The following is a 24,623-nucleotide window of genomic DNA, read 5'->3' as shown; positions in this document are numbered from 1 at the left end:
AACATTTTTTCATGAAAATTTAAAAACATCACAAATGTTTTTATAAAACAACTAACATGGACATCGGCACCATAAAGTGAGCATTATAAATTCTGTGTAGAAATCTTTTTATCTTTTTATAAAATCACAAAGGACGACATCAGTCCTAATTGCATCTTTCTCAAAATACACAAAAATGCAAAACAAAAAGTCAAATACTAATCACTTTTTTTTTAAATAGAAATGAAAAACAATTTTTTAAAATGGGTACAAAGACGATCAGCTTCCAAATAACCAGATAAGGCAGTCAAGTATAGGAAAATTAGGTAAACTGATGGAGTTAAATCCACCCAAAGCCTGTAGTAAACTTAAAGTGCTTAAAGTGCTTCAAACAAAGTGCTCAGTAACAGAGTGCGTGTCCTAACAAACATTGCCTTATATTCCTTAAGAGCATGTAGGCAGGGGTTTCAGGGGTTTGCCGTCATCAAGCCCCATGAAGATATTTTGGACAAAGGCAAATGTGTGAACCAGCTTCCTGGGGTAGTCTAAATGCAGAGCATAGATCAAGCCAAACAATAAAGAAAATGCATCTGCAAATCTGGGAATATCACGCATCACCTAGCCGCCTTTCACCACAACAGCCATGCTTGAGGAAGTAAAATGGACTGGACTGGGAAGCGCCGTCGGTAACCACTGTGAGAAGGGCAACTGAAGTGTCAATGAGGGTCGACTCATCCAATGCGTCCGCCTGCAATAGACACAGTATCAATGGTAAATGGCCTGTATTTGTATAGCGCTTTACACATTCAGTCATCCAGACATTCACACCCATTCACACACTGGTGATGGCAGCTACATTGTAGCCACAGCCACCCTGGGGCGCACTGACAGAGGCGAGGCTGCCGGACACTGGCACCAGCGGCCCCTCTGACCACCACCAGTAGGCAACAGGTGAAGTGTCTTGCCCAGGGACACAACGACCGAGACTGTCGGAGCCAGGGCTCAAACCGGCAACCTTCTGATTACAAGGCGAACTCCCAACTCTTGAGCCACGATCGCCCCAATTAAATAAGTAAGGTTGGTTTGAGAGAATGTGACAAGCATGACCTGTAATCTAGCAAAACATTCAGCAGTGTAGTGGGTTACTTTGTAACGAGTTAGGGTACTCTACTTTTTTTGAAAAATGTACATTAACGTGTTAGCTTCTTGCATTACATAATTTGTATTTTTGTTATTTTTCTAAAAAAAAAAAGTAATTTTTTATTTCATGACTTTATCTCAAAAAGAAACTAAATCTTGACTTCAGCCTGGTTTTTGGGCCACCTGCAGCATAGCCATAGTGCTGTGATACGCCTGTGCCCTGCTCCTGACCTGTGTGTGTGTTTGTGTGAGGGTTTTCTAAAGAGAGGGTATTTTGTTTGTACAATTTGGTAGCTGCTAGGGTATTAAATTATATTTAAAAAAATCCATAGAATTTTATCTTACTGGCAGAATTTAAGTAATGCAAAAATACACTTACATTACATGTCTAAAAGAATTCTGGGTCCTCCTCCCGCAGGTATACAGGAAGGGCACGAAGTACTGCAGTGCGTTTCACATTGATATCAGGCGCCTCCTAAAAAGGGAAAAGAAAAGTTCATTTAACGCAAAGTTTTCAGGTGTCATTCTTTGGGGAGAATACATGTTTATGAAACTGCATGACATCAGACTCTACTAAATTTTGGAGACTTTTCTTTTAAGATACAACCTTTCTGTCTCTTGTGACAGAGAGTCTGTTTCTTAATCATTTGACAAAAACCCTACACAGTATTTTAAAATAGTGTTCTCCAGATCAGAGCTGTAATCTATATAGAACATGGGGTTCAAAGCAAGTAAAAATTGTGTGTTTATCAGTGAAACTTTTAATTTGTGTTAATTTTATCATTATCAATATATGAAATCTTCACCTTAAGGGACTTAATGAATGGTTTCTTCTAAAAATTAGAAATGATTGAGTCATTTCATATCATATGAAAATATTAATTTTTAATACAAATTTGGCCCTATAAAAATGGAAACTCAGTAACAAAGATAATGGAGATTCTCTAAACACGAGCGAATATCACAGTAAAATTGTTGATTGTGATTTACACAGTGGATGTATCCTCAGTGATTTGGTACAATTATACAACATTTTATAAGAACTGAACAACTGATGAAACAACTTACTTATGTGACCACATATGAAGTGTTATAACTTACCACAAAAGGTGAACTGTGCCACTGACCCTTGGTAGATCTGCACATGATAAAAAAAAAAAGCATTATAAATACTAACACAGCTATTAATAATTAGGGGTACATTTAAGATGTTAATGTCACAAAATAAAATAGACTGGTAGAAAGAAGTACAAGGAAATGGTAATGGGGGAGCCATGAAAATAGATCTTTTCAACATGATTCAGTGTGACAAAGCCAGGGCATGATTTAAAAAAAAAAAAGAAACAGGTTGTCACGGTCCTGGGTCAGTGACCCAGTGTTTTGAGTTTCTTGTGCCTCTGAGTTTTTTGTATTATGTTCTTAGTTCTCTTTGTTGTCCCAGCGTATTCTTTAGTGTAGTGTCTTAGTTTGGTGTTCTTGTATTCTGTTTAGTTCTGAGTATTTGGTAGCTGCCCTCTGTGTTTCTTAGTTGCTCTGTCTCCCCTAGTCTAGTTTGCGTCTGTGCTAATTCCTGTTTTACTTTGAAGGTCTGTGTCTCATGTGAGTGTATCCTACTTTGCTCCCTTGTCTCGTCAGTTCTGATTTCTCCCAGCTGTGCTCTCCTGTGTCTCATTCCCCTCGTTACTTCCCATTGTATTTAAACCCTGTGTTTCTCTGAGTTAGTGCTGTGTCGTCCCTCAAGCTGTGTGTTTCCTCGTGTGCCTCTCTGCAAGCTGTGAGTTTATATTTTCCCAGTTTAGTTTTGTATGCTCGTTTTCTGTGAGCAGCAATTAAAGCTGTGATTTTGAGTTCATCCCCTGAGTCTGAGTCCTGCATTTTGGGTCCAACTCCTGCCTGCCGCACAGCGATTCATGACACGGGTCTTTTAACCTAAAAATGTTTTAATGGCCATGAAGAAAGGTCTCTTCAATAGATCTTTCAACTCACCTGTGTTTACTGTCTCCACCTGAAATTAATTGCAGTCTGAATTTTTTTTCTTCTGTCTTTTTGTCTTTGGTCTTCAGCCTTGGAAGAAAAAATAAAAATATTGAAAACCTTATCAGCACACTAAATATACAACACCTTGCTATATTTCAATTGTTTTAGATAGAAGTTACCACTGCTAGCTAAGTCACTTTTGAACGATGCTAATGAGAAGGGAAAAAAAAAATCCTGCCGAACAATGAGGGTGCTGTTGTAAAAACGCCAACTTTCTTGCGTTGGCAAGGGGTCGTTAAAATATCACTAAGACCCTTTCTTTATGTGTGATTCTTAGTAAAACTGTGTTTTAATCGGTTAAAACTGTAAAACTGACGACATAATCTATGTTTGAAAAAGAGCGCGAACAACAGCGAACAACAATTCACCACCTGGGTCTGTGCTTTTTAACACAACAGCGCATTCGAAAACAAGTTATTGGCTGCAACATATTAATATACTTGCTTTTTTACGGAAAAAATAAACATAACGAAGGTTCCGTTTTACTTACAAGTTTCTCCAAATGTGTTCTCCAGTCGCTCGAGAAGGGCAGCCATATTGAACAGAATTTTCTGTCAACGTCGTTCAGGTTAGAGAGAAGACGTCATGACGTCCACATGCGGAGCTCGGAAAAAAACATTTACTCAAAAATCATAATTAAGAAAGCAGTATTTACTCTTAACTTCTAAGCCATGTACAATTATAACTGTTTGAATCGTTAACCGAACAGAAAAGTTTTAAGTTGTTTCAACTTTGTGAGGAATTTTAATTGTTATATCCACAAACTTTATAAGTCAGGTAGACTGTTGGGGTTTACAGGCTGCCTCCTGGCTGCATGCCAAATATCCTTGGGCAAGATACTAACCCCATGTTTGCCTACTGGTGGTGGTCAGAGGGCCCGGTAGCGCCAGTGTCCGGCAGCCTCGCCTCTGTCAGTGCGCCCCAGGGCAACTGTGGTTGCAATGTAGCTTGCCGTCACCAGTCTGTGACTGTGTGTGTGAATGACTGAATGATTCACACACACATTCAGGATGACTGAATGTAGTGTAAAGTGCTTTGGGGTCCATAGGGACTAAGTAAAGCGCTATACAAATACAGGCCATTTACCATATTTAATATTAAGTAGAATTTTGATTAAGTTCAGTTTACAATATTAAGTAAATGGAACAAAATTTTGGATTAACTGACCATCTATATTTCAGTTACATTGACCAAGCATGTCAGTGTTATTTACTAAATTTTTTCATGTTTGTGTAACAGCTTAAATTGTTTATTTCAACTTAATATGTTTAAACTTTAGTTATTCAATTTATCAAGTATATTAAACAGATTTGACTGGTTTCCAATCTACTCAGTATTTTTAAGTGTAAAAGTGTTGCCTCAAAAAATTTAAGTGAATGTGAGTTTTAGTTTTTAGAATGTAGTGCTCCGATTACCACTGGGACCACTGTTACCTTCACCCTCCACATCTTCCTGAGCTCTTCTCTGAGCCCTTAGGATTTCTCAAGCTTCTATGTTCCTTCTTCCTGATGTTGCTGTCATTTTGAACTGCTACATCTACCATTACAGCCGTCTTCTTCTGTTTGTCTACCACCACTATGTCCGGTTGTTTAGCCACCACCATTTTGTCCGTCTGTATCTGGAAGTCCGACAGGATCTTACCACAGTCATTCTCCACCACCCTAAGGGGCAACTCCCATCTTGACCTCGGGACTTCCAGGCTGTACTCGGCACATATGTTCCTGTACACTATGCCGGCCACTTGGTTATGGTGTTCCATGTATACCCTGCCTGCTAACATCTTGCACCCTGCTGTTATGTGCTGGATTGTCTCAGAGGCATCTTTACACAGCCTGCTGGATTGTCTCAGAGGCATATTTACACAGCCTGCACCTGGGGTCTTGCCTGGTGTGGTAGACCACAGCCTCTATGGATCTTATGCTTCTGTGCTGTCTTTCAGTCCAGCTTTGTCCAGACGCTGGTAGGACTTCTGGATGTCAGCCACTTCCTCTATCTGCCGGTGGTACATATCATGCAGGGGCCTGTCCTTCCATGATGGCCCCTCCTCTTCCTCGGGTTTCTGCTGCCCAATATTTTTTTTTAAATTTAATTTAAGTTTTTTTTTTGCCTGTCCCGTTCGGTACTTTAGCAATCAGAATTGTTGTCTGAAGGCCAGGAAAGATGCCCAATGGATTTATTTTTTCAAGTGGACAAAATATGCCAATGCCACATTGTTCCACTTGATTAATCTATATTGTCATTGTTTATTTATTTATTTTATTTTAAGTTATTACAATTTGGACAGACAATTATACGGAAAGGGAGAAAGAGAAAGAAAGAAAGGGAGAAAGAAAATAGAGGGGAAGGGGGGAAAGTAAAAGAAGACACTGTGAAAATCCGTTGGATCACCTGTTAAAAGAAGAAAATAGCAAACAAACACAATATAGCCCCCAGAGCATGAAGTTGGCGTGGAGGAGACCTGGGCCCGGACATCCACAGCCCAGTGGCTTCTATCTCCTCCTTTGGCCAGCTTATCACCCCAGCAGGGTACCTGATCATGGGCAGGGCGTAGGTGTTGATCGCCCAGATCTTGTTCTTACCGTTCAGCTGAGTCCTCAGGACTTGCCTGACCCTCTGCAAGTACTTGAAGGTTGCAGCTTTCCTAGTGGCCTCTTCATGGTTCCCATTTGCCTGTGTAATCCCCAGGTACTTGTAGCTGTCCTCTATGTCTGCAATGTTTCATTCTGGTAGTTATATCCCCTCAGTTCTGTCTACCTTCCCTTTCTTTGTTACCATCCAACTACACTTCTCCAGTCCGAACGACATTCCAATGTCACTGCTGTATATCCTGGTGCTGTGGATCAGTGAATCAATGTCTTGTTCACTCTTGGCATACAGCTTAATGTCATCCATGTACGGGAGGTGGCTGACAGCTGCTCCATTTTGTAGTTGGTATCCATAGCCAGTCTTGTCAGTGATCTCACTGAGTGTTTCAGGCCTATGCAGAACAGCATTGAGGAAGGAGCATCTCCTTGGTAGATCCCGCACTTGATGGTTACTTGTGCTCTGGGCTTGAAGTTGGCCTCTAGTGTTGTACGCCACATCCCCATTGAGTTCCTGATGAAGGCTCTTAGGGTCCCATTGATCTTGTATAAGTCCAGGCATTCCAGGATCCAGGAGTGGGGCATCGAGTCATAGGCCTTCTTGTAATCAATCCAGGCAGTGCACAGGTTGGTCAGCCTAGTCTTGTAGTCTCGGGCGACTGCTCTGTCTACCAGTAGCTGGAGTTTTGCACCTCTGGTATTCTTGCCAATCCCTTTCTGTGCCCCACTCATGTATTGACCCATGTGCCTGTTCATCTTAGCCAGTATGATGCCTGACAGGAGCTTCCATGTGGTACTGAGGCAGGTTATTGGTCGGTAGTTGGATGGGACTGGTCCCTTCTGGGGGTCCTTGAGGATCAGGACTGTCTGGCCTTCGTCTCTCGTCAACTAGCAACTGGTTCATTTGTGCTGCCAGGCGCTCATGGAGTACAGTAGGCTTCTTCAGCCAGTAGGCGTGAACCATGTCAGCTCCTGGTGCTGTCCAACTCTTCATACTAGACACCCTTTCTTGGATATCTGCCACTGTGATGGTTACTGGACCCTGTTCAGGGATGTTGCTTTGGCCTGCCCTCAGATTCACTAGCCACTGAGCATTGCTGTTGTGGGTTGCGTCCTTCTCCCATATGCTCTTCCAGTATTGCTCCGTCTCCAGCCTTGGTGGTGCTGTTGTCATATTGTTCCCCTGCCACTAAGACTACACCTTAGCTGGTTCTGTGGAGAACAACTGGTTTATTCTCCTGCCTTCGATCTCTCTGGTGTACCTCTTCAAGCGGCTGGCCAAGGCTGTGAGTCGTTGCTTTGCAGTTTCCAAGGCCTCAGGTATGGACAGCTTGCTGTACTTCTTAGGCACCTTCTTCATCGCACCTTTCTGCAGCTCTGATAGCTGGCTAACCTCCCTCCATGCTAACTTGATCTTAGCCTCTAGTCTCCTTCTCCATGGGGGGTATTGCTCCTTGTGGCTGTTCAACTTGTAGCCAAGCATCTCAATGATCACTGCTGCCGTAATGTAGATCAGCTTGTTAGTCTCGGTAATCGTGGCGGTAGGGTTGTCCGTAGCATTCACATCATTTAGTAGACCTTCTGAGGGTACTTCACGTAGTCTTGGTAACCAGCTATGGGGGATCCAGGTTTCAAGCTTCGCCATGATCCTGTCTTTCAGGTCAGTTACTCTCACATTCACTGATCCTTCTATCGCACTTGGGGCTTGGTGCCCGATCTCGGATGTTTTTTTTTAAAGTATTTTTTATTATCCTTAATGTGGGTTGGAGATGCAATGACCTTAAAGCTGCAGGTGACCATCTTCACTGACCGCACCATCTGTGACGGAGGACTCATCTCTCCTGGTGTCCTGCAAGCAAACAATCGTATTTTTTAGAACACCAACTAATTTACTTTCCTAAAACATTATTTTCTGCATTTGCTATAGAATAGACCCCAATTTAGACAATCTCAGGCTCCCTCCCCACCAGAAAGGTGACATTCAATGTCCCATTTGTCAGTCTGGATAATTATCAGTCAATTTGGGCCTAAAGAGATATGTGCTTAAAAAAAGGCCCACCTAATTTAAATGTAATCATTACATGCTTGGCAGCACGGTGGCACGGTGGTTAGCACTGTTGCCGCACAGCAAGAAGGTCCTGAGTTCAATTCCAACATCAGGCCGGGGTCTTTCTGTGTGGAGTTTGCATGTTCTCCCCGTGTTTGCGTGGGTTCCCTCCGGGTACTCCGGCTTCCTCCCACCGTCCAAAGACATGCAGCTTGTGGGGATAGGTTAATTGGAAAATCCAAATTGCCCATAGGTGTGAATGTGCGAGTGAAATTGAGTGTGAATGGTTGTCTGTCCCTGTGTGTTGGCCCTGCGACAGACTGGCGACCTGTCCAGGGTGTACCCCGCCTCTCGCCCTATGACAGCTGGGATAGGCTCCAGCGCCCCCCGCGACCCTGAAAAGGATAAGCGGATAGATGGATCATTACATGCTTGTTAAAAGCCAACTTCCAATATGTAAAGTTTCTAATCAGAAAAAGGACCAGATAAACCATATGGCAGTGTTTATATAGGCAACCCCAAAATGTTTCTTATGATTCAACTGTGGGATTTAATTTAATTCTTTAGAAAGACAAGTTAAAATTACTTTATTTTCAAATATAATGCCAACCTAGACTTTAAGCTAGACTTTAAGTATTCAACAGGCCACTAATCTGGTTTATGGCTTTGTATGGCATTATTTTTGTGCCTCTATTCTGAGCACACATAAAAAAGAATTTGCAAACGCAAATGTTGCATTTTGAGGAGAAAATTATTTTGAGCGAAGAAAAATTTAATTTGAGCATCTAAAATTCATTGCTGCGTGCAAGAAATGTATTTCAGTGTTTGCTATTATCCATATACACACACAATAACAGCCCCTCTCACTCAGTTGTTGACATTTGCTCTTGCTCAGATCTCAGCTAAATCTAGTGGAGTGGTGTGGTTTAAACTAGATTAAAACCAACAATGGTCTTAAAAAAATATAAATTTTAAAATAAAATAATTAAACATACTAACTGAAAATGGATTTAGCTACATACTGGATACATACTTCCCAGAATGCAGTAGCTAGCGAGCTGATTGGAGACAGTAACAGCAAGGTCGCATCCTTCAGCTGACCGGGAGGTCGAGGCACGATGTGCCGGCAGTGCAGTATTCTCACCAGCTCTTGTGAGCCTTGACTTTACGGTCAGAGGTCTCTGAAAATTGACAGACCTGGGCATCAGTTCCCTCATCTGCAAATGGTTACTGGACTTCCTGACCAACCGCCCCCAACATGTCCGGCTGGATAACCACTGTTCATCTACAATCACGATGAACACTGGTGTACCACAAGGCTGTGAGATGAGCCCTTTCCTCTACTCCCTCTTCACCCACCTATTCGGAACCATGATAACAGGGTTCATGCTGATCGGCGTTGGCTTAGCCCTGGTTTATCAGAGAAATAAGAGAGCGGAACCGGCTGTTCAAACCCCCACAGGGCTGCCCGCTGGATTCGAAGCGACGGGACGAGGCGCGACCTCTCACAACGAACGTAATATGGTCAACACCTTGGAGACGCTTACAGCTGCTGTGAAGGCTCAAAACAACACCATTGAGCGTATGAGGGGAAACATCAGAGAAAGGCCTGCTCAAAATGACACCCTTGAGCGACAGTTGGAAAACGGATCACTGCAGTTGTGAGGTCTCAGAATCAAAAGACTGACAACACCATGGAACAGAAGTTTGATACCATCATGGGGAGGCTCGCGGCTCTCCAACGGGAGATCGAGGGACCAGTGTCAGAGTGCTAAATTCGAGCTGCTCACAAAGGAGAAATCAACAATATTCAACATTTGGACACCACGGCGCCAGCTGCTAGGCCCAAGGCTGGAGCCCACCAAAACAACTCCCTGATAACGACTGTGTGATGACTATTCTTCCCGTCCCATGAAGGCCACCTGGGTTGGCTGGCAGACTGTTTACTTAGCCTGATAGAGCGAAGGACACTGTCTCCGCTGAACTATGGACACGCACACACATACACTTACACTGATAGGCACTCACTCATCCCCCCTCCCTTTCCAACGCCTTCGATGCTTGTTTCCGGCGAGGGAACACGGCGGGTCTGTGTGCCGCGCTGGAATGATAGCGCTGTGCAGGGTGGCTGCTGTGTTTCTTCGGATTACTCCTCACCCCCCACCCACCCCTGTGGCTTGTCATGTCTTCACAATGTTGTGCTGTGGACATTTATGTGCTTTTTTGTGCAAAGGAGTTTTTTTGTTTCCTGTTCTCATCCTGTCCTACCATGGAAGCACAGCATGAGTAGGGGTCTCTTTTTCCTCTTGTACTTTCCCCACTGTAGTGTACATTTCAATGTTTTTTCTCTGATTCTACCAATCTCCGACCTGTATCCCCATGTAATGTTTGTGCTATATGTGTAAGGTCTGGGGGGGTCCCATTTCACTGCAGGGCAACCTGCATGTGACGAATAAAGCTTTGATTGATTGACGACTGCAGACCTGCTGATGGTTCCAACACCATCATTAAGTTTGCAGATGACACCACGGTGATTGGCCTCATCAGTGACAACGATGAGGCCGCCTACAGGGAGGAGGTGGATCGTCTGGCTGAGTGGTGCGACAGAAACAACCTGCTGCTTAACACCGAGAAGACCAAGGAGCTCATCGTGGACTACAGGAGGAATGCTGACCCACATCCACCCATCCACATTAAGGGGACGGCTGTGGAGCGTGTGAGCAGCTTCAAGTTCCTGGGAGTCCACATCTCCGAGGATCTCACCTGGACGACCAACTGCTCCAAGCTGGTCAAGAAGGCTCACCAGCGCCTCTTCTTCTTGAGGACTCTGAAGAAGAACCACTTGTCCTCAGACATCCTGGTGAACTTCTATCGTTGCACCATCGAGAGCATCCTGACCAACTGTATAACAGTCTGGTACGGGAACTGCTCTGCCTCGGACCGGAAGGCGTTGCAGAGGGTCGTGAAAACTGCCCAGCGCATCGCCGGAGCACCACTTCCTGCCATGAAAGACATCTACAGGAAGTGGTGTCTGAAAAGGGCTGGGAAAATCATCAAAGACCCCAGTCACCCATCACATGGACTCTTCACCCTCCTGCCCTCTGGGAGGCGCTACAGGAGCCTCCGGACTAAGACCACCAGGTACCGGAACAGCTTCTTCCCCACAGCTGTCAGACTCCTGAACTCCGCCTCCTGACATCTGACCCACGTTAACACATGGACTGAACACACACACACCCACAATGGACAACTGTACCCTCAAACACACAATAATAACATGGACTGAACCACCACTCACAACCACTAGCACTTTATATAGCCTCTGTAGGAATTATATCTCACTTATCTTAACTGCACTACTGTATAGCTCTGTGTAAATAATCATTCTGTACATACGATAATTTTTAACCCTACAACTGTTTACAACTTGCATAGTTCCCATTTCTGTATAGCTGTATATCTCAGATTTCTGTAAAGTTATTTATTTCATATTCTGTATAGTTTTTCATATTTATATCCTGTTCATATCCTGTACATAGCTTGTACTCACTACAGCCTGTACATACTTATAGTTATAGAATATTCACAACATACTTCATACCGTGTACATTATAACATACCATAATAGACCCATTTATGTAATATACTCACATATCTATATTATTGCTAATATATATTGTAATATATCTATATCACTAAAGCACTTCTGGATGGATGCAAACTGCATTTCGTTGCCCTGTGCATGTGCAATGACAATAAAGTTGAATTCTAATTCTAATTCTAATTCTAAAATATCAGAGCACTTTTGCAAATATAAATATATGTTATGTCTTGATAAACTGAGCAGATATTTGAAGTTTACACAGCTACATTCTTGCCTGAAAATATCTTAAAAGTTTATTTTGTGACCCAGTAAAAGTAATATTAAAGCTAAGTAGCTACCACCATTGTTGGAAACTGGAATTGGCTGTGAATTCTGGGATAGGTTGGGCCACGAAGGACACATTTGGAGCAGACTCGAATGAAGAGCCTTCGTCGCCTGGCTGTGACATAATCGGCCTTCAAATGCACCCTTCAATGGATGCGCCCTATTTTGCGCGATCCTGCAAAAGTTCATTTTCATTTTTTTTTCCTCCAATGTCCCTTGCGGGGTTTTGTACAGATGGGGTTTGAGCTGCCAGCTTCGCACAGATCTACAAATGTAAAATGCGTTCAAGCCCCAGTGTAAAATTGGGATATCTAGGCTTCCAGTGTATCCCTGCGTTTCTTTTTCTAAATAAACGGAACAATTCGTAACCCCTTTTACTAGAAAACACAGATTTACCAATTACAGACACTCAACAGTAGCCTATAAATGTTTTCGTATTAGGCTTTTTATATGGTTTTTGTAAGTGAGGTGTTGATCTTTTTTTTTGCTTGGAAAAGCCAGCCAGTCAGCAGATGGAGGACACATTGGTTGCACTTCACTGTGGATCATCCTCTGCAGTGAGTATATGCAAACTAATCTCTGTTTATTTTGAATATAGAAATCATCCAGGTGTAATGGAATAACACTTTGATGGTTATCTTACCATTCTCTAATGAAACCAGGCTAAGATTAATGTTATCCTAATGAATAATCCTAAACATGTCAGGATATGGCAGGCTATTGTGTGGTGTCTGTAGATAATAAATATATGTTTTCTCGTAAAAGTGGTTACATGTAGTTTCGTTTATTTAGAAAAAAGAAACACAGGGAAACACTGGAAGCCAAGATGTCGCAGTTTTACACCAGGACATGAATTCATTTTACATTTGCAGATCTGTGCAAAGCCGGCAGCATGAAGTTAGTTTCAAATCTCCATGTGGGTATCAAGCGATTTGTCCACGTGTGTTAAAGGTTTTTTTAAAAAGTAAAATTATTGGATTCATGATGTTGAACTTAATAAATCGTACATAATTGATCAGTATTTATTCACTTTTGGATTTACTCATTTGTAAAATAGATTTATGTGTGGTCAGCAAAGATGGGCAGTAACGCGTTACTGCAATCCGATTTACTTTTTTCAAGTAATAAGTAAAGTAAGGGATTACTATTGCAAAAAAGGTAATTAGATTACTGTTACTTTCCCGTAAGCACGCTGCATTACTGCGTTACTAAAACCGTGATTTCTTTTGCCAGTGTCTCATGAAAATGAAGTAAGTGAGTGCGACGTTCGTGGCAACAGCTGTGTGCAGATCAACAATGGATAATAAATGGAGTGCAGAGAGAGTATGAGCGTGCAGCGTTTAAAGCGTGGAAGTACTGAACTTTGAGTTTGATTCCGTAAAAAGTGACAAAAACATTAGCGTCCGCTGTTCACTGCGTGGGAAGAAAACTTCTTTTTACAGCGAAAAAACCCCTTAATTCCGAGCGAGCACGAGTGCGCTATGACGTAATGGGAAACTCACAGAGAAACTCGCGTATCCTTCCACTGACCGCTGCGGCACACCTGCACCAGGGCAAACATCTGCCTGCTATACAGGTGAAAACAGAGCAACAGGACCGCTGAGTCTTTGATTTTATTTATTTTCTGCTGTGTTTCACTTGCATTTATTTGAAAGACTGAGTGTAAACACCAAGAAAATATTTTATTTTATGTGCTGGAATGTGCAGAAAATTGGTTTATATGTTAAACAAATTTCTTCCAGTTAGAGAATGTTGCATATAATTTAATTTTTGCTTGATGCATAAAGTTAAAAGATTAAAATTAATAAAACAAGTTTTAAAAAGACTTTTCCATTTGATTACATTTTGTATGATGGATTATGCAGAAAAAGTAGAATTGGGCTGAAAGAGCTATCGCTTTATCACCTATTCAGGTTGTAAATAGTGTTTTTAAAAAGTAACTAAGTAACTAAGTAATTAATTACTTTTGAAAATAAGTAATCAGTAAAGTAACGGAATTACTTTTTGGGGGAAGTAATCAGTAATTAGTTACTGATTACTTTTTCAAGTAACTTGACCAACACTGGTGGTCAGATTGCTTTGTATTTGTGTGTGAGTCATCCAGGCGCTCTCGAGTCTTTGAAAGTTACACACTTATTGTACACATCTGTAGATATTACTTTACCCTTCTGGATTATGTTGTACACATTTGCAACACTTAACACTTAAGGCAAATTACTCTCCATACCGATATTTATAAACAACCCAGGAGTCCTGTAATATGATCTGAACAGGATTGATTGAAGAGTTTAAAATTTGAAGCAGCCAATACACAAGTAGCCTCAGATCACCTGTATATCAAAGATGTGAGACTCTGCCTCGCACCTCTTTTCCCAAATTGCAAATCACTTCACAGCTGTACTAAGGGTAATGTATGTGGCAGTTATGCCTCATGTGAGCCCAGCATTTTTCTCCTAATTGGATATCTATTTATTTTTCTGTGAACAGTTCCCAGTAAGCCCACTGTGACCCTGCAGCCACCCTGGACTCAGATATACAGCGGTGAGACAGTCACTGTCAGATGTGAGATTCAGGGAGGTGAAGGAGCTCAGTGGACGTATGAATGGAGAGCAGCCAAGTTAAACACACCTCCAACATCCAATGAATACAGAATCATCAGAGCTGCTGAGTCTGACAGTGGAGGATACAGCTGCCAGGGCAGAAGGGACTATTTATTCTCAGAGTGGAGTGATATCATCACACTGACTGTATCATGTAAGTTGGAGATCTTTCATCTATAATAGTTAAAAAAAAATGCTTCTTTTTGATACAACTTTGTAGCTGTCTTAGTGATGCTCACTAAATAGTTTTTGCTTTCAGTGGGCAAAGATCTTAAACAGATACTTTTTTCATTTTTTTTAATAAACTTAAAAGTTTTTTTTCTTTTCTGATGTTGTTGCACACGTGGATTACAGAAACTTGCAGAAACTGTATTACGATGTAGTTAGTTCAGGTCTTACTCTCTAAGGCCAAGGGGACACACAAGTTTGTAAATGTGATAACTAAAGAATGAAGCGACATGGCAGTTTGAAATTGATGCCATAGGTGGATCTACTGGGAGGAATCCATTGTGTGATGTTTACATCTTCCCTTATGGGAACGCTGGCATCCTCCCACAGTCAAAACAAGTTTTACAAGTACACAACTCCAGAGATGTTGATTTCCACTATTCTTCTCACTGTTAAAGAAAAACCTTAGAATTAGAAAGTGTTCATATCTCTGCAGTAGAAGATATGCTTCTTCTAGAGTCTAATCAGTAAATTATTTCATACTTCAATATAATATTTACTATCATTTCAACAAATATATCTCTAAAACAATCAATTAAATATTAAAGATACAGTGCAGCTTACACTGAAATAAGAGCCTTGAGTGAGTCTGGCTGTGAGTGACACCCTGGTAAACCCATGATGGAATTGCAGGTGTAGAAACAGGAAATCCTCTTTTCCAGTGAAATAGACAAATCAGTCTCACAGTAAGGTTTCTGCTGAGGAGGAAGATGAGAGTTTGCTACACAGAGTATAGCCAGTCAGTTTAGATTAACTTCTTTTTTTAAAATTTGGGTTTAAAACACAATACAAGGTGAATTCATGTTTCTAAATTTCATTGAAGACCAAACAGAAAGACATTTGTTTAACCTGTTTGACATTATGATGTTCATATGGGAAATACTTGACTTGAATTATAAGTGGGAACAAAACAGCAGGATAAAAGCTCCAAATCAAAATGAATACAGGATTAGATCTGCTTCATCATCCAACAGTGGAAACTATCGCTGTAAGGGCAGAATGAAAAGTTCACAGCATGAAACAACAGAGTGGAGTGATTCAGTCACACTGACAGTTTCTGACAGTAAGTAGAGTCATAGTTCATTTAACCTGGAAATAGAAACAGTTTGTAAAAATGTGTTTTTATTAGTACATGTTGAGATATTTGACATGTTTAGATAGTCTCACTCTGAAAGTTCATCATAAATATTTGTGAGTCAACATTTTAGTGACATTGAATTCAGAGTTAAGAGACGAAACATTGAGAGCAAATCTTTGTTGAACAGATGAACCCCGTCCTGTCCTCACTGTGTCTCCATCATGGCTGAGTCCTGGAGCCTCAGTAACTCTGAACTGTGAGGTTGAACATCCGTCTGCAGGATGGAGCTTCTACTGGTATAAAGCTGTTCCTGATCTATCAGAGAAATCCTCCAGTTATGAGCTGCTACCTGATGGCAGTGGGACTGCACAGGACTCCTACATCATTCATGGACAGACACACACAGCAGGATATGTGTGCAGAGCTGGAAGAGGAGACCCAGAGTATCACACTGATCACAGTCAACCAAAGTTTGTCTGGTCTGCAGGTGAGAGATTTTGTCTTTCCTCTCCATGACTATTTACCCTCTATTTCCAGTGACAAAGATAAAATGAGATTTAAAGCCCATATTGGCAGATGACTGGTACTTTTATGTTTTCTAATTAGGTATTTCCTAATTACAACCTTTTCTCCACCATGGAAACATGGAGGGCAGATTACACATGGGGGGAGTAAAATGAGGAGATTATTTTGAAAAGAAGAGGACACAGACAGGCCCAAAGAAACAAACATCCACTCATCTGTTGACTTCCTTAACTCTAATTCAGGGTTGTGGGGAACATTGAGTCTATCCCAGCTGTCTTGAATGCTTGGAAAGAAGGAAACAGTTACCTTCTTTTCAACTGCTCACGACTACGATGACCTGAGAATGACTGAGGACCCACAGATGTATCTCAGCTGTCACAGGGTGGTGAGAAATGGCCTGTATTTATATAGCGCTTTACTAGTCCCTAAGGACCCCAAAGCGCTTTACATATCCAGTCATCCACCCATTCACACACACATTCACACACTGGTGATGGCAAGCTACATTGTAGCCACAGCCACCCTGGGGCGCACTGACAGAGGCGAGGCTGCCGAACACTGGCGCCACCGGGTCCTCTGACCACCACCAGTAGGCAACGGGTGAAGTGTCTTGCCCAAGGACACAACGACAGAGACTGTCCGAGCCGGGGCTCGAACCGGCAACCTTCCGATTACAAGGTGAACTCCCAACTCTTGAGCCACGATCGTCACGAAATGGGGCCCAAGAAATGAACAACAAACTAAAAAAGATGAAAAAGACTGAATCAGAGAGGAAAAGAAAATACTGGTAGAAAAGAGGATAAATAGATGAACACAGAGACTGAGTGTTAACGTGTGACAAGAAATAAAGATTTGGAGACATGCAGAGGTTTAGTAAAAGGTTTACAATATTCACTTTTTCAGATGTTCATTCAGCAGCGTCTCTCACAGTGAGTCCTGACAGAGTGCAACACTTCACCTCTGACTCTGTCTCACTGACCTGTGAGGGAAACTTCACTGAGTGGAGAGTGAGGAAGTTCTCTGAGGACGGCTTCCTGTCTCACTGTGACTGCCAGAAACTGCGTGGATCCTCTTATAAGATCCACAGCTTACAGGAGGGTGTTACAGTGTACTGGTGTGAGTCTGACTCTGGAGAGTTCAGTAATGGAGTCAAACTCACTGTGCAAGGTATTCATTAGTTTTTGTTTTTCTAAATTTAAATTCTTCACAAATCCAATTGCGTCAATACAAATTTTAAAAATTTCATGCTGTCTGTTAGAGACACCACTCAGCAGGTTCTAACAACTGACTCTGTCATTTGTTTCTTTCATTATTAATTTATATATTTATTACTTCTCTTGGATTTTAGCATATATATATATATATATATATATATATATATATATATATATACCTATACCTGAAATGAGTTTTCTCATTTCAGGTTTTGGACGTGAAAGAAGTTCATTTATCGTTCCGTTCATCATCGGACTTGTTAGTGGAATTATTGTCGTGCTGCTGCTGATGTGTTGCTACAGAAAAATAAAGAGTGAGAGATTTTCTGATCGACTTTAATTTTTTTTTTTTTTTTAATGCTGCGACACTTTTAAACAAACTGATGTAATAATGTTTGTGTTTTTTACAGAACCCTGTTGTAAAAGGTTGGTGCAGCAGTTTAGTTTCATTTTAAACACAACAATAACTTTGAATTATTCCTCATTAAATTTTCATTATTTGTTTCAGTCTCACTCAGTCTCCGAGCACCAATCAAAGCTCTGCTTCACAACAAACATCCAACCAGAATGAAGCTCAGGTTTACTCCTCTCTTCTTCATGGTGAGACCAGAAATGATTACTTTTCTCTTTATTACAGTTTTTAACACTCAGTTTCTTATCAAGAAAAAAAAAACTATTAGATAAAAACAAAAATAAATCATTATATTTAACTTCTTTTATAACTCCTATTTTCAATGACTTGTAGGTGATCTTTCAGTCTATGAATCAATCAGAGGCTCTGGAAACACTGGAAGTGGTACAAACAGTATAAACTTTGATAATAGCAGAGCTGTAAGAAATGTAAATATTTATTCTGACTGATCAAACTTCATTATTATTTCAGCAGATGAATACAACAACGTCACATCTGGATTTCAGCTTGAAGGTCTTGATAAAAGGAGTGAGTACAAGAAACATGAAATGTAATAATTGGTCGATTGTTTTTGTAACTTGTGTAATTTTAGAGGAAGACAGTCTCCATGTTATTAAATACAATAATCCATCATCACAACAGGCAGACATGATGGCACAGAGGAGAGCTCTGACTAGGGATGGGTATCGAAACCCGGTTCTTGTTGAGAACCGGTTCCCACTGTTTCAATTCCTTGGAATTGTTTGCCATTTTTGCAAACGATTCCCTTATCGATTCCAGTCGCCCCGAATGACGTCACCACGTTGCGGACCGTCATTTACTAAGCGGCTCAAACGCTCAAAAGTTTGGTTATACTTTACGAGACGACAGGGCAACTTGCAATAGAGATTGAAAATGTGACGTCACTCAGGGTTAAAACTGCAAAGAATTCTGGGAACTCGTGGCAAGAGGTACTAGCGCACGCAGGCTTTCAATTGAAATCAGTTAAACAGCGATAAAAAGAAACACAAAAAATGGCAAGAAGCTGTTGTATTATTAACTGCAATAGCCGGTCGCATGACAGCCACGGAAAGCCGACGGGTAAAGAGATCAGTTGTCGTTGAAGAGAAATTGTTCGAGCCATGTTTCCGAAGTAACAAAGAGGCGACTGGATTGCAGCCATTCAAAGACCAAATATAACGTCCCAGAACACTCCAGCTCACAGGTTAGTCTGCTCCAAGCATTTCCACAAAGGTCAGTCTGCTGTTGTAGTTAATGCGTCATTTTTCTTAACATAATTGGTGATATAGGTTACAAGCACGTCTGGCGCTGAACAGAAATTGTCGCGCTATGCTCCTTTGTTTACTGTGCATAAATAGTAAATTGTCCTGACCAGTGTTGGGTAAGTTACTTTAAAATAGTAACTTAGTTACATTATTAGTTACTTCTCTCAAAAGTAACTCAGTTACTTCAAGTTACTCGTTACTTTCAAAGTAACTGAGTTACTTTTAAGAGAAACTAACTTTGGTTTTACTCAGAATTCTCTTGTTAATGTGTTGCTTCCATAACTTTGCCAGTCTTCTAGCTTGCTTACTTGCCGCAAGTGCACTGTGCCACCTACCAATAGAAAGGATATGATAACGTGCATATTTCCACGAGAGAAATTCCACGCCTGGACCGTCATTGACTGCTGCCATGATTCTAGCCTACGTCACAGTGTCATGTGCGCCTTTTACATCCAACACAAAAACTGCAGTTGTGGTGCTTTGATTGTACTCAGAACTCGGAAATTCTGCCTTCTGAATAGGAAGATGTAGGTAACACCAGACTGCAGATGAGCTGCATACAGAGCTGGACTGGGACAGAAAATTGGCCTGGGCATTTTGACTAGAGACCGCCCACCATTATAGGAAAAATCATAAAGCCTTTGAATGAAAATAAACACTGTTTTGATGGTATATATGCATCAATCTATCAATCGTTTGTTGTAAGATTCAGATAATTATTTTTTTAAATGCTAGACATTTTAAATGAGAATAAGAAAGAAAAGTATTTCATTGTGGCCCCCTTTCCCTGTTAATGCCCTACATGCCCCCCTGGCAACACTTTGCTAGACCCGCCCCTGCACAGTTACCAGCTGTCAGCTACCTAAAAAAGGATCCTGGGGTTATTTGTCTCTCAGAAACAGTTCATAACTTCCCTTCAACTCATTCATGTCACCTAAAAGGTAAACCTGTTTCTCCATCACCTGTTCAGCTCTGATGATCCAGTAAGGACATCTCCTGGTTTCATCTTCATGTTTCCCTCTCACCAGATATCCAAACCATATCATGACCAGCAGCTTTTTTGCAGCTGTGGCTCCAGCAAACATCAGCTGATACTAGAAATTAATATTAAATAAATTCTAACAATAGCTGATCAAGCTTAAACGTGCTGCTGTTGTTTAGCGCGACATCCGCTGGTTTCCTCTTTCGGCGCAAAGTGAGCGATAAACAAACAAGAGAGAAAAGACGATCAGCTGATCATTGATCAGTTTCATGATTGAAGTAGAAATGGGAGAGGGAGGGTGAGAGGATGAGAGAGGAAGAGGCAGCTGTGCAGCAAAGACACAGAATAACTCCAGCTTTGTGCCTTTTTCATTGTAGCTGAATTATGGGACAAACTGTTCCTTTTCACCTCAATAAGAAACGCGTAATATTTTCTCTGAATACGAGACGGGATGGTTGGCAACTCTAATAACTTATGAACAAAATAAAGTTCAACATCATTAACTTCATAGCACCCACCCAGCTGTATAGAAACTCCGTCATGCTAGCTAGCACGCAGTACGGAAAAAGTCAGAATAACGAAAATAAACTCCACCTAAACTTGGTTTATATCTGACCCAGAGAGACTGCAGGTCATAACTTCTTACCTGAAGTTCAGTTCACACTTGGACCGGCGGCCGCCTCGGGTCTCTTTTCCTTCTGCGTCCCTTTTCCTTCATCCACCTGCTGGCTTCCACCACTTGCTAATGTTACTGAATCTGTGGAAGCTCCGCGATAGCCACCACACGAAGTAACGAGTAACGAGCCTATCTAAATCCCAGTAACGAGTAACGCGTTCCTGATTTTGGCACAATAACTAGTTACCGTGCTCGTTACCACAATAATAACGTAGTTACTGTAACGCGTTACTTAATAACGCGTTAGTCCCAACACTGGTCCTGACACAATATTGCGTTTCGCTTCTGTTATTACCATGGTACATTGACAAAAACATATACTTTTATTCACAGGATAAAACAGTTGTTTTGTATCACTAATTGCCCAGTACGATTACAGCATACAATATTATTGTCACTGCTACATTTCTGTGATGCTACCAGAAATAATTTCCACTACTAATTAATTACCATTGAGCTCAAAGGTCCTATTAATAAACGGTTAACGAATGTGTATTTATGAAGACGATTTGTGAGACTGGTAAATATGTACGATGGGCTTTACTTTCTACACGGTGCATTTCAAGGTCCTGTACCCATCCGTCGGTAAACTGTACCTGGGCTTGTTGCAGTGACCTGAAGTTACTAAACTTCATGAGTGTATGCACTCACTCCAAGAACCGTATAATTATAAATATAAGCGTGGTGAAAGTTGGGCAGCACGCTAATGTATTTTGTCCCTCTGTGTGCTCGTAAGGGTCTGACCCTTTCACTGGTTTGATTTTTTTCCTCGTATCTTTTCTTTGTCTTTTCATCAAGTCTGTCTTTGTACGGACCGGCATTGTTCTCCTTCGTTTTGTACATACCTTTTTCGGGGGCAAAGAAAAAGCAAGAATTCATTGGAACCGAAGAATGAACGTTTTGCGGTGCTGCAAATGCTTGCATTTGATGCAGGTACTTGGATTGTTTTGCCACGAGTTCCCGGCATGCAATGCACGAAAGTCACGCGGTCTGTCAATCTCTATACTTGCAAGTAGATATTTCTTTTAAGGGAGGAAACACTACGAATATGCAAAAGCATTTGCTCACAAAACACGCAATGACCTTAAATGAATGTCGTGTTTTTAATTCCGCTCCGGACTCATGAATCTCAACCCAGCAGCAGCGGTAACGTTTGTATGTCCTCTCCCGTTAATGCGGCAGGTAAATAATCAACTAACAGCGCATATTATGTTAGCGTGATCTGCCTTATTACAAAACCTGCCATTAGTGTGCATTTAGGCGACCATGATGAGAGAGACAGACAGAAGCTGTGTTCCAAAACGTCGGCTGCATCCTTTGGAGGACCCGGCCTTCGCGGTCTACGTGGGCTGGGTCCTTCGAAGACCGAGAAGGCCGGAAGTGCGAGGATGTGAAACGGAACGGTCTAGCCTTCAGATTTGCGTCTAGCCTTCAGATTTGCGTCTAGCCTTCAGATTTTCGTCACCGCTGTCTCGGTGGAGTTTAATAAACTTGGCCGTCTGCTCCTTGCTATCTAAAATATAACAGGACACTGGCGTAAATTCTCGACAGTCTCACACTTCTGTTTAATCAGTTTTCTGTTTGACGTTTATTCAGCTGTGTGAAAATCCTGGAGGAACCCACCAGATAGATTAATAACGTTTTATTTAATCTAATAATCTAATAACTTTGATCTCAGCCAAACCGATTTACTCCGGAACCAATAAAACACAGAAAAAAGGCAAACAATTACATTTTTAAGTTATCCGAGTGACTTATATGTCATGTTTAACCTGAGTAGCGAAAGAGCGGCGGTCTGAAAACGACGAAGCCGTGATTCCGCTGCTCTCGCCGGCTCGAGTGACCACTGAACCCCCCGGCTTGCTATCCAGCAGGTGGCTAACAGACGTCTCCAAAAACGTCAGCGCACTTTTGCAAATATGCGATGTCTTGATAAACCAAGCAGATATTTGAAATTTACACAGCTTCTTTCTCGCCTGAAAATATGTTAGAAGTTTATTTTGTGACCCAGAAAGATTAATAAGAGTAATTTTAAAACTTAGCAGCGGCCGCAATTGTTGGCAGCTGAAATTTGGCTGCGCCGCGCTATGAATTCTGGGATATGGTTGGCCACGAAGGACACACCCGACCCATCCTTCAAATTCGGGGAAATGAAGGACGCATTTGTCGGCCGCATTTGAAGGAGTCGACGAATTGGTTGGCTCAGATGCTGGCAGTTCTCGCTGCAGTCTACCGTTAGCGTCTCCTTTCAGGCCAGGATATACGAATGCCACCGAGCAGTGTCTAAGTTTGTGGTAAAAGGCTTGCACCCATTTGCACCCAGAAGTGTGAGACGGTCGATTTTCGGTAAGTGAATGTGTTTAATTGTAGGCAGGGACATTACTGGATATTCTTGTGTAATTGCTACAGAAGAATATTTATTTTATTATTTTACATTTACAATTTTTTTTCCTGGGGACTCCGTGACACCCCATTGAAGAGCCATAGGCTGGATCTCTTAAGATCTCACTGTTGGGTTTGTAAGGCCATGTTACTCCTAAATTTCTATCTTGTTCAAAGAGAAGATATAAAACAAAGTTCTAAGCTAATCGACCTTAGTGTTCTCCTTTAAAAAAAAAAAAAAAAAAAAAGAATCAATAAAGAATCGAATCGTTAAACAGAATCGAAAATGGAATCGGAATCGTGAAAATCTTATCAATACCCATCCCTAGCTCTGACTACAATAATGTGAATCCTGAATCAGCCTCAGGTACAAATGTGAACTCTACACACACTGAATCATGAGTAATCAGATTACATGTGCAGTAAAATGTGTGACATCACTCTTAAAGTTTCAGAGTTTTGTAAAACTGATGAGCTGAATCACGACTTTCTTTAGTTATGTTGTGTTTCTGTTGTGGTGTCTGAATAAAATAATGAGCCTCTTAAATTTCAAACACACATGCAGCTAAAATGTGGGAAAGTGTAAGTTTCCCTGATGAGATCAGTTCTGTGTGATTAAAGGATGAAAGTGTAAAAGGTCAGAAAGCATCATCACATCTTTGGCACCATTATTTCTTTGTTTTTCATTTTTGAAGTCGTATTTGTTCTGATTTTGTTTCAGGTCCATAAAAAGATTATTTCAACAAAACTCAAGACTCACGAACAACATCAGCAACAAAATCCAACTCAGAACATTTTGACAACGTTTAGAGAACTGCCAGCATCCAGATCAACAGCAGTTATATTAAACAATGACATGCTGTTGGTTTAATGTCAGAAGACTGATAATATGGTTCATCTTTGTATTCAAATCTTACTGTGTTTATTTCTGTTGTAATAAGTGGAGGTTGGATGGTGTGGGACATTGTTTCCATCATGACACAATTTCATGATTTGGTTCTGTGAGTTTGTTTCAGTCTCTTATTTAAAAAAATATCTTTATTTATCTTTCACTCACTTCCTCCTGGATTTTACCTGCGATCTTTAAAGCTTACTGTATTACATTTTTATTGCATATTTTTGCATATCAGTAACAACAACAAATAATAATAATAATAATACTAATAATAAGAATTAATAAGAATTAATAATTTTCATGTTAATTACATTACTTGTTGCCAAATTGTGATGCACAAAAACTGTATAGTCATTGTTCAGATTTTACAGTGTGATTCATGTCATCACTGAGGCCATGAAAGAGAAAAAAATGTGTTTGATCAAAATGATTGTTTCTGTAGGTGATGTTTGTGTCTTTTCTGCTGTGTACAGTTTGATGTGTGTAAAATAATTTTGGTGCTTTAAAAACTAATCAAAATAATATCACAACAACACTTCCTCTGAGTGACCCGTTATGCTTACATGTGTATAAAAATGTTGTTTCTTCTTTATCCATTTTATTAAACTGCTGAAAATGACTCATGATTTCTGGCTGAGCTCCCAGAAAAGAGG

At 41.0% G+C, this 24,623-nt stretch overlaps 1 protein-coding gene and 1 long non-coding RNA gene across 2 annotated transcripts in view; one reads left to right on the top strand and one right to left on the bottom strand.

Moving 5' to 3' along the window:
- The window catches only part of LOC147335428 (Fc receptor-like protein 5), a 45,466-nt gene extending 21,051 nt beyond the window's left edge, over positions 1-24,415 (top strand). The window contains exons 10-20 of the mRNA XM_086286068.1: positions 13,508-13,526; positions 14,201-14,330; positions 15,456-15,604; positions 15,807-16,106; positions 17,048-17,311; positions 17,568-17,672; positions 17,769-17,784; positions 17,867-17,958; positions 18,104-18,154; positions 18,242-18,298; positions 23,797-24,415. Coding sequence (XP_086142194.1) covers positions 13,508-13,526; positions 14,201-14,330; positions 15,456-15,604; positions 15,807-16,106; positions 17,048-17,311; positions 17,568-17,672; positions 17,769-17,784; positions 17,867-17,958; positions 18,104-18,154; positions 18,242-18,298; positions 23,797-23,804 — 1,191 coding nt within the window. The 3' untranslated portion in view covers positions 23,805-24,415. The remainder of the gene's footprint in view (positions 1-13,507; positions 13,527-14,200; positions 14,331-15,455; positions 15,605-15,806; positions 16,107-17,047; positions 17,312-17,567; positions 17,673-17,768; positions 17,785-17,866; positions 17,959-18,103; positions 18,155-18,241; positions 18,299-23,796) is intronic.
- Positions 150-3,938, bottom strand: LOC147335429 (uncharacterized). The gene is made up of 5 exons (XR_015126743.1): positions 3,647-3,938; positions 3,106-3,183; positions 2,221-2,257; positions 1,499-1,594; positions 150-727 (listed from the first exon to the last, which is right to left on the bottom strand). It is a non-coding gene; the product is annotated as an uncharacterized LOC147335429 (long non-coding RNA).
- Positions 24,416-24,623: the final 208 nt, after the last annotated feature.

The sequence above is a fragment of the Aulonocara sp. 'chitande type north' Nkhata Bay genome, linkage group LG3, assembly GCF_057382095.1.
Source record: "Aulonocara sp. 'chitande type north' Nkhata Bay isolate Kocher_YH1m ecotype deep benthic linkage group LG3, A_spYH_male_GT1.1, whole genome shotgun sequence".
NCBI lineage: Eukaryota > Metazoa > Chordata > Actinopteri > Cichliformes > Cichlidae > Aulonocara > Aulonocara sp. 'chitande type north' Nkhata Bay.
Note: the sequence above shows the minus strand (reverse complement) of the source record. Positions and strands in the feature narration are given on the sequence as shown.